A 13,465-nucleotide genomic window follows, 5' to 3' on the forward strand; every position below is an offset into this window, starting at 1 on the left:
CAAGAAATGATCTTGGATTGGAAGGTCTAGAATCCATATATATGGAGGTATGAAATAACAAGGGGAAGAAGACACTGGTGGGAGTAGTCTATAGGCCCCCATCAGTAGCAATACTGTACGACAGAGAATAAATCAGGAGATAATTAGGGCATGTAAAAAAGGCAGTACATTAATCATGGGTGACTTAAATGTTCATGTAGATTGGGAAAAGCAAACTGGCAGAGGTAGGCACGAGCAAGAATTCATAAGAGTATATTTGGGACAGTTTCCTAGAGCAATATATTGTAGATCCGGCCAGGGATCAGATATTTTGGATCTAGTAATGTGTAATGAGGCAGGTTTAATAAATGACCAGACTAAAAGATCCCCTAGGAAGCAGTGACCATAACATGGTAGAATTTAGCATTCAGTTTGAGAGTGAGAAACTTGGGTCAGAAACAACTGTGCTAAACTTAAATAGGGGTAATTACAAAGGAATGAGGGCAGAGTTGGCTGGAGTATACAGGAATAGGATTTTAGCAGAAAAGACGGTTGATGAACTATGACAGATGTTTAAGAAAATAGTTCATGACTCACAACAAAGACATATCCCAGTGAGGAAGAAGGATTCTAGGAAGGGGATAAACCAACCATGGTCAACCAAGGAAGTTAAGGATAGTATCATATTGAAAGAAAAAACATACAATGTGGCAAAGATTAGTGGTAAGACAGATTGGGAATGTTTTAAAAACCAAGAAATGATGACCAAAAAAAAATAAAGTGGGAGAAAATAAACCTAGAGGGTAAACTAGCAAGTAATATAAAACGGACATAAGAGCTTCTTTAAATATATAAAAAGGAAGAGAGAAGCCAAAGTGAACATAGGCCCCTTAGAGAACGAGGCTGGGGAAATAATAATGGGGAACCAGGAAATGACAGAGGAGTTGAATAAATACTTTGCATCAGTCTGCACGGTAGAAGACTGGTAGCATTCCAAAAATAGTAAATAATCAATGGGCAAAAGGTGGTGGGGGAGGAAATATACAAAATAACTATTACTACAGAAAAAGTACTAGGGAAACTAATGGGGCCAAAGGCCGATAAGCTCCCTGGACCTGATGTGTTGCATCCTTTGATGTTAAAGTTAGTAGGTATACAGATAGTGGATGGACTAGTAGTAATCTTCCAAGAACCCTTAGATTCTGGAAAAGTCTCAGAAGATTGGAAAATTGCCGTTGCAACGTGCTTATTCAAAAAGGGAAGAAGACAAAAAAACAGGTAACTATAGGCCAGTTCGCTTAACATCTGTCATTGAGAAAATGTTAGAGTCTATTATAAAGGATGTAATAGCAGAGCATTTAGAAATACATAATCTAATCAAGCAGAGTCAGCATTGCTTCATGAAGGGGAAACCATGGCTGACAAATGAATTAGAATTCTTTGAAGAGTTAGCAAGTGGGATAGATGAAGGGGAACCAGTAGATATATTATGTTTGGATTTCCAAAAAGCATTTGATAAGTTACCACACATAAGGCTGCTTAATACAATAAGAGCGCATGGTGTTGGGCTTAGTATATTAGCATGAATAGAGGATTGGCTGACTAATAGAAGACAGAGATTGGGATAAGGGAGCATTTTCAGGATGGCAACCTGAGGAGTGCCACAGGAATCAGTGCCGAGGCCACAATTATTTACATCGTATATTAATGACTTAAATGAAGGAAGTGGATGTACTATCGCCAAGTTTGCAGATGACACAAAATTGGTGGGAAGGCAAGTGGTGAGGATGACATTAAGACTCTACAGGTTAAGTGAGTGGGCAAAAACTTGGCAGATGGAATATAATGTGGGAAAATGTGAGGTTATGCACTTTGGCAGGGAGAATAGAGGAGCTGAATATTAGTTAAATGGAGAAAGGCTGCAGCAAAGAGAGATTTGAGAGCCCTCATGCATGAATCCCAAAAAGCTAGCATACAAGTTCAGGTAACAGAGAAGACAAATGGAATGTTGGCCTTTTTTTCAAAGGGAATGGGGTATAAAAATAAGGAAGTCCTTCCAAAACTATACAAGGCACTTGTTACACCACACCCAGAATAATGTGAATAGTTTTGACCCCCTTATAAAAGCATTACCTCCTTTCTTTGCACTGAATTCCCACCTGCACCAAATTCCCATGTTCACACTCAGTCCTTGTTGTCACTACTCTGTGCTGCCACTTATTAATGAGGTCGAGAATTGACTGGCCCTAGCAGAACCCAAACTTAGCATTGATGAGTAGGTTGTTGGTAAATGAAAGCCACTTGCTAGAACTGTTGACAACGTCTTCCATCACTTGCTGGTAATTTGGGGTAGGCTGATGGAAAAGTAATTGACCGGTTGGATTTATGACTTTTTGTGGACAGGTCATACTTGGACAATTTTCACATTGTTGGGTAGATGCCAGTATTGTAGCTGTATTGGAAGAGCTTAGTTAGCAGCACAGCTAGTTCAGGAGCATAGGGCTTTAACTCTGTAGCAGAGATATTGTCATAGCCTTCGTTGTGCGCTCCTCTTTCTGGTATTGCATGGAGTGAATTGAACTAGCTGAAGACTGGCATCAATAATGGTGAGGATCTACCCAGCACTGCTACCTGAAGATAGTTGCAAACAGTTCAATTTTGTTTTTTGCACTCTGGGCTCCATCATCATTGCAGTGGAGGGTCTCCTCTTCACATTAGTTGCTTAATTGTCCACCATCATTCCTGACTGGATGTGGCTTGATTGCAGTACTTTGACCTGATCTGTTGGCTGTAAAATTGCTCAGCTCTGTCTGTAGCATGCTGCTTTTTGTGCTGTAGCTTCACAAGGTTAGCACATTGTGTTCAGATATGGCTGGTGCTGGTCTCAGCATACCATGGTTCGTCACCTGCCTTGATGATGATGGGAGTAGTGAGATCATGAGGTTACACTTTGTGGTGGTACACAATTCTATTGCTGCTGATGGCTTACCGCTACAACATTCTACAGCATGGATGCTCAGTTTTGAGTTGCTCAGTCTGTTCTTAATCTATCCCTTTTAGCATGATATTGCCACATGACATGATGGAGGGTGTCCTCAGTTTGAAGATGGGACTTGGTAATTCTCTCACCAGCTGCCACAAGCCTCGTCCAGCAGCTTCATCCTTTAGGAGTTGTCCAATTCAGTCAGTGGCAGTACTGCTGAGCCAGTATTGATGATGGATGTTGAAGTTCCCACTCAGAGTATGTTTTACTCTTAGTATTTCCTCAATATGATGTTCAACGTGGAGGAATACTGATTATTATTTGAGCTAGTGCCATGTGACTTTGTGTGGTCAAGTATCAGTGTCGCAGACTCCCCTAGGCACTCCCACTTGAATTTATACTGCTGCCACTTCTAGTGGGTCTGCCCTTCTGTTGGAACAGAATATAGTCAGGGATGATGATGGGGGGAGTTGGGATGTTGGCTAATAGCTGTGATTCTGTTGTTTGGCTTGTCTGCGAGTCAGCTCTCCTTACTTTGGCACCAGTTTTCTTTATTGTTAACTGAACTGGTGGGATATGAACTTGTGTTCCTGGAATTATTAATCCTGGTCTCTAGATTGTAGTGTAATTGCTGTTCAACTGCACCCGTACAAAAAGAATTTTGGAGGAGATTTGGGGTATTTATTTTTCCATTTCCTCCCCTTGGTGAAGTGTATTTGGGGATCATGAGCATGGGTACTTTATCCAAGCCTATTCTTCATGCTTATACTATACGCTTGCAGAATATGTGAGAGACGTAGCATTAAGCAATTGGAATGAGTGGGCAATCAAGGTTATAAAAGATACAAATTAAACACAAGAAGCTAACCTTATTATATGTTACCATTGAAGTTCATTAATTGGAGCACAATGTTGGAGTTTATGAATTATTGCATTTATCAGATTGTACCAGTGAAGATTTAAATAGATCGAGAATCCATTAAGAGTGCCATTTTGTTTTTGTCCTTGCTGAACAGATGTCGGTTGCATTGGTCATTGCCAGTTACATGATCACTTGGTCTGAGGATGAGCTTTTTCTTTTCTTTTGTTAATTAATATCCTACTGTTCTCTAGAAGTGAATGTGCAGTATTTTCTTAGAAGATCCATTTCACTGCCTCTTGCCGCTGCCTGTTGTCATCAGACTTGCTGAACTGTAGGATAGAGTCACACAGAGCAGCAGGTTCTGTGGAGCGATGAAACATAGCTCCTTTCATTATTCATTAGGATGAGGCTACAGCCCAGAACAAACTGTCAGAGCGCGACATGATTAGAACACTAATGACAAAGACAGGGAGGCAACTGTCCATTAATAATGGAGTGGTATATGATCATCTTTCTCTAGTTTGTAGTGTCAATGTTTCCCTTGTGTTGGGCCAACAGTCTGCCCCTCATTTGAACCATGTCCTTTCATAGAGACCCAAATCAATTTAAACTGGTATGATAGTATTTTAAATTATTACTGTTTCATTCCTTTTTAAATCTCAAGTAACAGGTCTCAGACACAATAACTTGTGGAAGTATAGTGGGAGGGTGCAGAATATTACAGGTTTTGGGATCCTGAAACATACCTTTTTAAGTAACCTCAGATTTTATTACTCTCTTGTACCTTTTGGGAATCGTCAACTTAAGAAATAATGAGCCTGTGGTGGCTTGGTGGGTAAATTCACTTCAAGATGTGTTATAAAGACACACAGGATTAGCAATAGGTTTGATCCATGATAGTTGCTGAGCCTCAGCTTGTACTGCCACTAAAACACGCTGATCCTTACTAGAAAGTTGAATAAGTGTAGATATTGGGAAAGGGCAAAACTCCCTGTAATTGAGTAATCTGCTGTCAATCATTTTCTGGTTGCACCTGTGTAGAATGACCACCTGAGGAGAATGCTACTTTACATGGAACTGAACCTAAACATGAGTTAAAATATTTAATAGTTTAGACACAACTTGCATCCATGTGCCTTAAAGGAGATAGTATCTGATATTAGTAGAGTTTTAACTAACATTTTTGTAAACCAAGTCAAGTACATACAGAAGAGTTTTCAAATGATGAAAAATGGTTAGCATTCCATTACTAAGAAATGAAGTTATTTTCAGTGAACTAGTGAGTGAACACTTGAAAAGAATAGCTTGTTCCTAAACTATTGACTTTTAAAATGCAAGGGCAATGCAATTGATCAATACTTGGATTTTCAGAAAGTTTTTGACAAGGTTCCATCTTGTTGGTTAATGATTAAGGCATCACAGAATAGGAGATAATGTGATAGTGGTAGAAAGTTAGCTAAAAATTAAGAAACAATTTATACATAAATGGGAACTTTTCAGACTGTGAAGCTACAACCAAGGTTTAGGTCTGGAACCATGTTACCAATTACTGCTATTCAAGTGTTGACTTAGCTCAATGGTAGGACTCAGATATCTAATTCAGAAAGGTGTGGATTCAAGCCCTACTCGGAACTTGAGGATGAAATCTAGCATTGCACTGAGCCATTGTTGCATTATTGGAGGTTGCCATTATTCAGATAAGATGTTAAGCTGGTGCCCCATCTGTCTGATCAGGTAAATTCCACAGCATTATTAGAAGAACAGGGAATTCTTGCTGTCCTGGTCAACATTCATCCCTCTGTAATTCCACTAATAAAGAATAACTGCTCATTCACCTCACGTGCTCTTGCCTGGGGCTTTACCGTGATACAAATTGGTTGCAACGTTTGTCTAAAGTGACACTTTAATTAATTGGTTGTTAAATTCTTTAGAATGCTCTGATGACTTGAAAGATGGGTATATAAATGCAAATTATTTATTTGTTTAATATGTATTTCAAGTAATGACTTGGACAATCCAAACTTCCCAGGGCAATAATAAGGACAGTGGAGAAAGAAATATAGTTTTGGAAGAGAGAGAGGGATCAAACCCATGACAGAATTTATCTTCACCCTCCTTCTCAACTTGAATAACTTATGGAACAAAAACAAAAATACCTGGAACAACTCAGCAGGTCTGACAGCATCTGCAGAGAGGGATACAGTTGACATTTCGAGTCCGTATGACCCTTCATCAGAACATAGAAATGAGATGAAATATAAGCTGGTAGAAGGGGATGGGACAGGAGAGCTTGATAGGGGGCCAGTGATAGGTGGAAGCCAAGAAGAGACTGCCAAAGACGTCATAGACAAAAGACAAAGGGGTGTTGACGGTGGTGATATTATCTAAAGGATGTGCTACTGGGAATATTAAGGGAAGCAAGCTAGTGGCAGATGACCCTAGAGCGGGTGGGGTGGGGGGAAAGGATCAAAATGGGCTAAAAGGTGAAGATGAAATAATAGATCAAAATAAATTTAAAAATAGGGAAAAGAAAACAATATTGTTGTAAAAAAAATTATAAATTATTGGAAAAGGGGGGATCAGAAAGGGGGTGGGAATGGAAGAGAGAGTTCATGATCTGAAATTGTTGAGCTTCACTGGAACATTGCAGCAGGCCAAGGACGGACATGTGGGCATGAGAGTAGGGTGGTGTGTTGAAATAGCAAGCGACAGGGAGTTCTGGGTCATGCTTGCAGACTGTCGCTTGCCATTTCAACACCCCACCCTGCTCTCATGCCCGCATGTCCATCCTTTGCCTGCTGCAATGTTCCTGTGAAGCTCAACACAAACTGGAGGAACAGCATCTCATCTTCCGACTAGGCACTTTACAGCCTTCTGGACTTAATAATGAGTTCAACAATTTCAGATCATGAACTCTCTCCTCCATCCCCACCCCCTTTCTGATCCCCCTTTTTCCAATAATTTATAATTTTTTACAACTATATTTTTTTCTTTTCCCTCCTATTTTTAAATTTATTTCGATCTATTGTTTCATCTCCACCTTTTAGCCCATTTCGATCCCTTCCTCCCACCCCACCCGCACTAGGACCATCTGCCACTAGCTTGCTTCCCTTAATGTTCCCATTAGCACATTTAGATAATATCACCACTGTCAACACCCCTTTGTTCTTTTGTCTATGACATCTTTGGCAGTCTCTTCTTGGCCTCCACCTATCACTGGCCCCTTATAGAGCTCTCCTGTCCCACCCCCTTCTACCAGCTTATATTTCATCTCATTTCTATATGTCTTAGTTCTGATGAAGGATCATACAGACTTGAAGTGTCAACTGTATCCCTCTCCGCAGATGCTGTCAGACCTGCTGAGTTTTTCCAGGTATTTTTGTTCTAGATTTCCAGCATCCGCAGTATTTTGCTTTTATCTTAGCGAATAACTTATGGACCTGGTTGAATGACTTTGCTACACCTAGAGTACAATAAAAACACGGTACCAAATCCACTGTACTATTAGCTCTGTGAATGAGTGCATCCCATGGTGAGATACAGAGCATATAAGTAAGGAATGTCTGATTTGAAGGTCCCTGCTGTGACTCAATAGTATTTCAATCCTATATTACTTCATCCATTCAGCTTTTTGGTCTCCTTTGGGCTGCTGGAGAAGGGGTAAAATTATTCTGGTTCAAGATTGACTAGTTTTCTTCTTTCTTTCACCACAGAAATTCCCAGAACTGAAGTTCAAGTATGTTGAAGAGGAGCAACCAGAGGAGTTTTTTGTTCCATATATTTGGTCGTTGGCTTATAACTCGACAGCTGAGTTGTATTGGAATCCACAGCAAGTCCAGCTCTTTACGATGGACTCTGGCTGAGCACCTTTTTTTTGTGATAATTGGTTTGGGGGGAGGGGGAAAAGATAACACAACAGTTGTTCAATGAGAAGAAGAAACTTTCTTCCAATTTTTGCGTGGTGCACATCTGTGTTAGGGACTTATTTCTTCAGACAGGGAGAAGGGAATTCAGGATGCCGTGTAAATTGGAAGCTGTTAATCACACCAAAGCACAGCTACACATGTCTGGAAGGGAATAATTAAAACTGATTGGCTTTTCACCAAATACTTTTGATTATTCAGTAGTATCAAAATGAGTCACTTTGTTCACCTTGGGCTGAGGGTAACAAGCCTCTGTGTAAATGGTACAGTAAACAGTGGGGAAAAGCAGCTCTAAAGAGAGAAACATCCCATAGAGTATAATACTCACTTTTCTTAAGTATATTCAGAATACTAATATCATTTGGTTATATTAATGTTAATTAAGATGTTTTAAAATTGCAGTCATTCCTGATTCCAGGAAAGTTCCTGTAGATAAGAATTGAGACGGTGGTAGGAATTTTTTTGTTGTTGTATGTTTAGTGACAATGTTGCAGGCTGTGGACAAATGATTTGCAATGGAGGTATTGCCCGGCTCTTCTGACTTACCAAACCAGTGATGGTACTGTGAATTAACACTTTTCTTTAAAAAACCATCTTTATTACATTTTGAAACATCATATTTATTATGCGCACAATCATGAGCAAGATTAGGTTGATGTCATTTGATAAGTATATCCCAGTCAGGATTTCAGAAATCTATTCTTAATTGAAGAATTTGGCTTAAAATAAAAGCTTGATCTCGCTTGATGACCTAGTGGATCAATGCTCCTAACTGGCATTTTGCATAGAGCTGGATAGCCCCAGTTTTGCATGTTTTCCCAGAATAGTTTTACTGTAATTGACTCCAGGTGACTTTGAGATGAGGTTCGCAGTCTACATTATTTGTGCAGTATCCAACAGCATGGGAAACAGAGATGGCAGTTGATGTCATCCCATTGCCAGATGATCAGTGACACAGCCCATATTCTGGTCTTGTTACAGTCTGTTTGCATTCAACTAGCACTGGTGGCATAATGTTTAGAACCAAAGGGATGTGTTTCTGTAGCCAGTTAACTCCATTGCAGAAATTGTACAGTAAATGTTTGTTTCAACCAAAATCTGTGGTGGGATTTTTGGTTGCTTCAAGTGAGATATTAGGAACCATCTGCCTATTAAAGTAGATTCCATGATACAAGTTGTGGAATAGCAGGGAGCTCTCCCACTGTTCTGACCAACAATCTAACACCCACCAAAAAATCTTTACTGGCCTTTCATGAATCTTCCCGACCCTGCTATCCCATCTCCATCCTGGAAGAGCCTGAATGTCCTGTTTTAATGTCGGGGAGGCAGTCATGGGCTGGAAAGGACCCATCCCTCTCAAGGCAGACCTAAGGCGGCAATGGAGGTGTGGGTGAATGGCAAGGCCAGCAGGCTAGAAAGCCCATCTCTGCTTACTGGGACATAGGCCCAGTTGTAATAATGACTTTTAGGCTCTCACAGTCCCACCCTACCCCCATTTCCCCTCCATGCACTCCATGTCCCCTTTTATCCCCTCCATACCTCCATGCACCTCCATCCACCAAGTCCTTTCCATACCTCTTTCGTTACCCCCATATTCATTGTTACAATGTCCGCTATGCACAGAACCAATAAATCATTGGAAAATCTGGGAAGTCTTTGAAATGTTCCCGAAGCTGACAACATAAGCGAATATGCTTTGAAAATTTCCTTGAAGGAACTGCTCATTTTACAATCCCATAAGTTTCAATCACACACAACCATTCATTGCATCATTGACAAAATAGCTTTGCTCCACTTTGCAACTCTTAATCTTATGTAACTAAACACACAGGCATTGAAAAACTCTTCAAAGAAAGATAAGGTTATTGCAAGGTAATAATGTTATGATGCGACAGATGATGTGCTCCAGTTGGATCAAATCCATGAGGGAAGCTTATTGCGCTATCACAACAGTTCTGCAATTTATATTTATTTCGAGATGCATGCCCTGAATTCAGAAGTAATACCAAGACTTTCAGTGATTTTTTAAAAACTAACTTAGAATATTTATTAACAAAAGACAAGATTTCAAACACATACGTAGAACTACAAATTAGTACTATAATAACGCTTAAAATCCCCAATTAACCCGGCTCCCAATTACACCCCCTTTAAGGCAACAGTTCAAAATAGATTTTAGATTTTAAACAGATCCAGCAAATTAACACAATACCCTGGATGGTGGAATTCAAAATGGCTTCCTCCAGCTTCAGTTTCTGCAGACAGCAGGCGTAATGCACAAATACTGGAGGCTTCACACCCTCCTGTTAAATCTTACAATGCCTTCCCCAGACACATAGCCTCATTCTCCTTTTATATATGTTTTTCTCCTTTTTAATATGTAAATTCCATTTTTTCCATATATCTTTGGAACTTTACCTTTCTCATAATATAAATCTTTCATGTTGTCACTATATACTGTCAGTAACCCTTGAGAAAAGTAAATACATTCTTTCGCTTGCTTGCCTGGCTATTTGTAAACAGACAGATCCTTTTGAAATCCAAATCCCCCTTCAACTGTCTAAAAATGCAAATTTCCTTCACTTTACATGCTAAGACCCCAAACATGTTTACTCATTAGCATGTTAAAGAATTTCTACACGTTCCTTCTTTTGATAACTTCAACTTGCAGTCTGCTTGGCTACAAGATGTAATTTAATCACACACACAGACTGAACAACAAAACCCGCATAACTCTACTTTAGAGTAAACCAGAAAAATATTATGAAAATTATTATACTCACATGACAATGAAGATGTTAATCAAACAAAGCTTAGCACTGCCCTGCAAGCTGTGTCAGCATTGTCTACTGGGCTGAGTCCATTACCATTTTTGGAGCTCAGCCAAGCATTCATAAGGAGGCTGTCTGGAAAAATCAGATGCCTGACCACCTGTTCAAACTGCTTTTGAGGATACAGTGTAAAGTGAATTGAATTTTTCCTTAATGGTACTTTCACTGCCTGTGATTGATTGGTAGCTTCATGAGAAGGTAAAGGAGGGCAATGTTTTTCAAAGGGAAAATTTAATGGATTACTTTTTTGGTTCCCCCTGGTGCACTCTTCTGATGTACCGTAAACTATGTCTCCTAACTAAACGGGCGCAGCTCCATCAAAATTGCAAAGGGTTTGAAATGTCCATCCCTCAGAATGAAGTCGGCAAGGGCAGGAGTACTGCGTGCAGTTGCTACCTGCATCCTTGTCCCACAGTGGCAAAAATTGCTGGATTTGGGAATGGGGCAGGAATCCCAGAATCTGGTCCCACCTGCTCTTTTTAAAGGTCTTTGAACTGTGCCCAACTCCACAAATATCTGGGCCAAAGTAAGGATGTCCTGAGAATCATTATTAAATGCTATATAAATGCAAGTTCTCACTCTCGCCCATAGAGCTCTTCAAAAGCAGCTCTTCAAATGGCTATTAGCAAACAAGTTATACCTTCCAATATAGACCTGCTAACTGTCCACTAAATTACTGTTAATTCTCCTCAATCCTGTGGTTATAGAGCACTGTGCTCATTTGAGCTGCTTTTATTTGGTTTTTCACCCTGCTGTAGCTAGTATATCATAAAAATAAACCTCCTAGATTTTACAACACTGGGAACCTGGTAGAGAACCCACTTCATGGGGGCCAGAAAACATATTGTCCTACAGTGACAATAGTTCTTGTGATGTCATGACACAACAGAGCAGACTTATCTACTCTGCTTGTTTGCACTGGCCAAAATGTTACAGCTAAGTTAGCACACATGTTAATTGGTAAGCCTCCATAATGCAGCCAGTCTAAAGAAAACCAGTAGAATTTGCTGTTAGCTCTCTACACAGCCTACATGCATATCTATTTGAACACTTGGGCTGCTGTCCATTTTCTTTTACCCCTGTGAGAATAGTACACCTTTGAATTTGAAAACTTATACAAGATTACATTTTCACAAGAGCAAGCTTAGGAGCCACTTCATGAGTTTTCAGGCCCAATGTATTTATAAGTGTAGACTTGGTTACAAACGAGCAAAAACTTTGAAAAATTAAAGCCAATTGTCAGCAACTAGAGTCGAAGAAAACTCATTATGTGCATAAAGCCAACTGCATAGCTTAATCAAATGGTGATGGACACACTAGTGCAGTAATTTGGACTAAAGGCAGGCTATTTAAATTGAGCAGGACTGCTATTCAATCCAGCTGTCTACGCCAAGTTATAACCTACTTTGGGTTTGTCTGCCCATTGTTGATGTTGACATTTTAAATGTAATTACATTTATAATACAGATATTTTACTGTTTAACAAAAAAAAAACTTTTTTTGGTTAAACAGTAAAATATCTGTATTTTAAAGTCAGTATAACATGGCATCACATTAACACATTAGGCATACATGGTTAACTCTGCCCTGCAGTAACTAGTGGACATCCAAATAATGCCTTATGTAGCTTCTATGTCATAGCATTATACAAAGAACAGCACCAAGTTCTCCTAAAGTACTGCCTAACATTTTCTCAACCAACCAAACAAAAGCAGATTACCTGGTCATGTATCTCATTGCTGCTTATAGCAGCATGCTATGTGTAAAGCAGTTGCTGTATTTGACTACTAACAACAACCAGTTCACATTTCTTAGTAATTAATTGTATGCAAAGTGTTTTGGGACATTTGAAAGATGTGCCATGGTGATAAATAAATGCAAGTGACTATTTCTATCACACCAATTTCCTGCACACTGCAGAATATTTTGTCGCTTTAAGTTTGGGGTGTGGTGTCTTGAATTTTTGATATTTCTAAATATGCAGCCAACCCCAGGTGCCACAGCATGTATGGTATGCACTGTGGCAGTGCCTGCAGGCACCACGTTGCTAGACCTCTTTCCCAGATGGTGACAAGATTAATTAAACTGAAATTTCATATTGATTGTATTACTGGTAATAAATCAGAGAAGATTATTGCATTTTGGTGGGCAAAGTCTTGCAGGTGCAGATCTAGCATGTTGCTGAATTAGAAAAAGCTTTTATAATTAAACCTTCTTAATGGAATGATTTTATGTTCCCTCTTTTTGTTGTACAGTTTTATTTATAAGAGGTCACACAACTGCCCGTGCACTAAATTCACCTCGAACATATCAAAGAATCAGCCTAGATTTTTACAGTTTTTCTCTTATTTTCATGGCCCTCCATGTCATCTCAGTCCACAGTCTCTAAGCTTTAGCCCAAACACTTCTGTATTTTTCAAGTTACTTATAGTGTGATCATTTGAAAACTGGTCAATCAGCATTTACCAGCCGGTGTATTACCATGGCACTTGAATGTACTTGGACACTAAGTTGGACAACCACCCTTATCCTTCGACACCACTCGTCAAATTTCTAATTGTGGTATGCAGTGAAGGCAAGTGAATGCTAGCCAGATAGTTGCTTTCCTTTGAGGGATAGAAAATCAGTGCATCATTTAACAGCCATGCACCTCCATTACATGATTCCAAAGGTACATTAACTGAGCTATAGAAGTAAGTTACCTGACTGTCCTTTTACCTAGCAATGTAATATGACTCTAAAGAGGATACATAAAAAAAAATGAGATGCTAAACATAGAAATGGCTAAGATTATTCATTGGGCCGCCTCCTCCCTTTCTGCCATCATGTAAAACAGAGGGAAGAGATAGTTAGGTGTTAACAGATAACAAATTTTTACTGGTGTTTT

At 39.5% G+C, this 13,465-nt stretch overlaps 1 protein-coding gene across 2 annotated transcripts in view; it reads left to right on the forward strand.

Annotated features, from left to right (window-relative positions):
- Positions 1 to 13,465, forward strand: part of dym (dymeclin) — a 553,915-nt gene that overhangs the window by 487,212 nt on the left and 53,238 nt on the right. The window contains exon 17 of one of the 2 annotated variants that reach the window (XM_041192774.1): positions 7,538 to 12,475. The exons of the other annotated variant lie outside the window; for it this stretch is intronic. Coding sequence (XP_041048708.1) covers positions 7,538 to 7,687 — 150 coding nt within the window. The 3' untranslated portion in view covers positions 7,688 to 12,475. Of the gene's footprint in view, positions 1 to 7,537; positions 12,476 to 13,465 lie in introns of those variants that run through there. 2 annotated transcript variants of the gene reach the window in all.

Source organism: Carcharodon carcharias, chromosome 1 (assembly GCF_017639515.1).
Source record: "Carcharodon carcharias isolate sCarCar2 chromosome 1, sCarCar2.pri, whole genome shotgun sequence".
NCBI lineage: Eukaryota > Metazoa > Chordata > Chondrichthyes > Lamniformes > Lamnidae > Carcharodon > Carcharodon carcharias.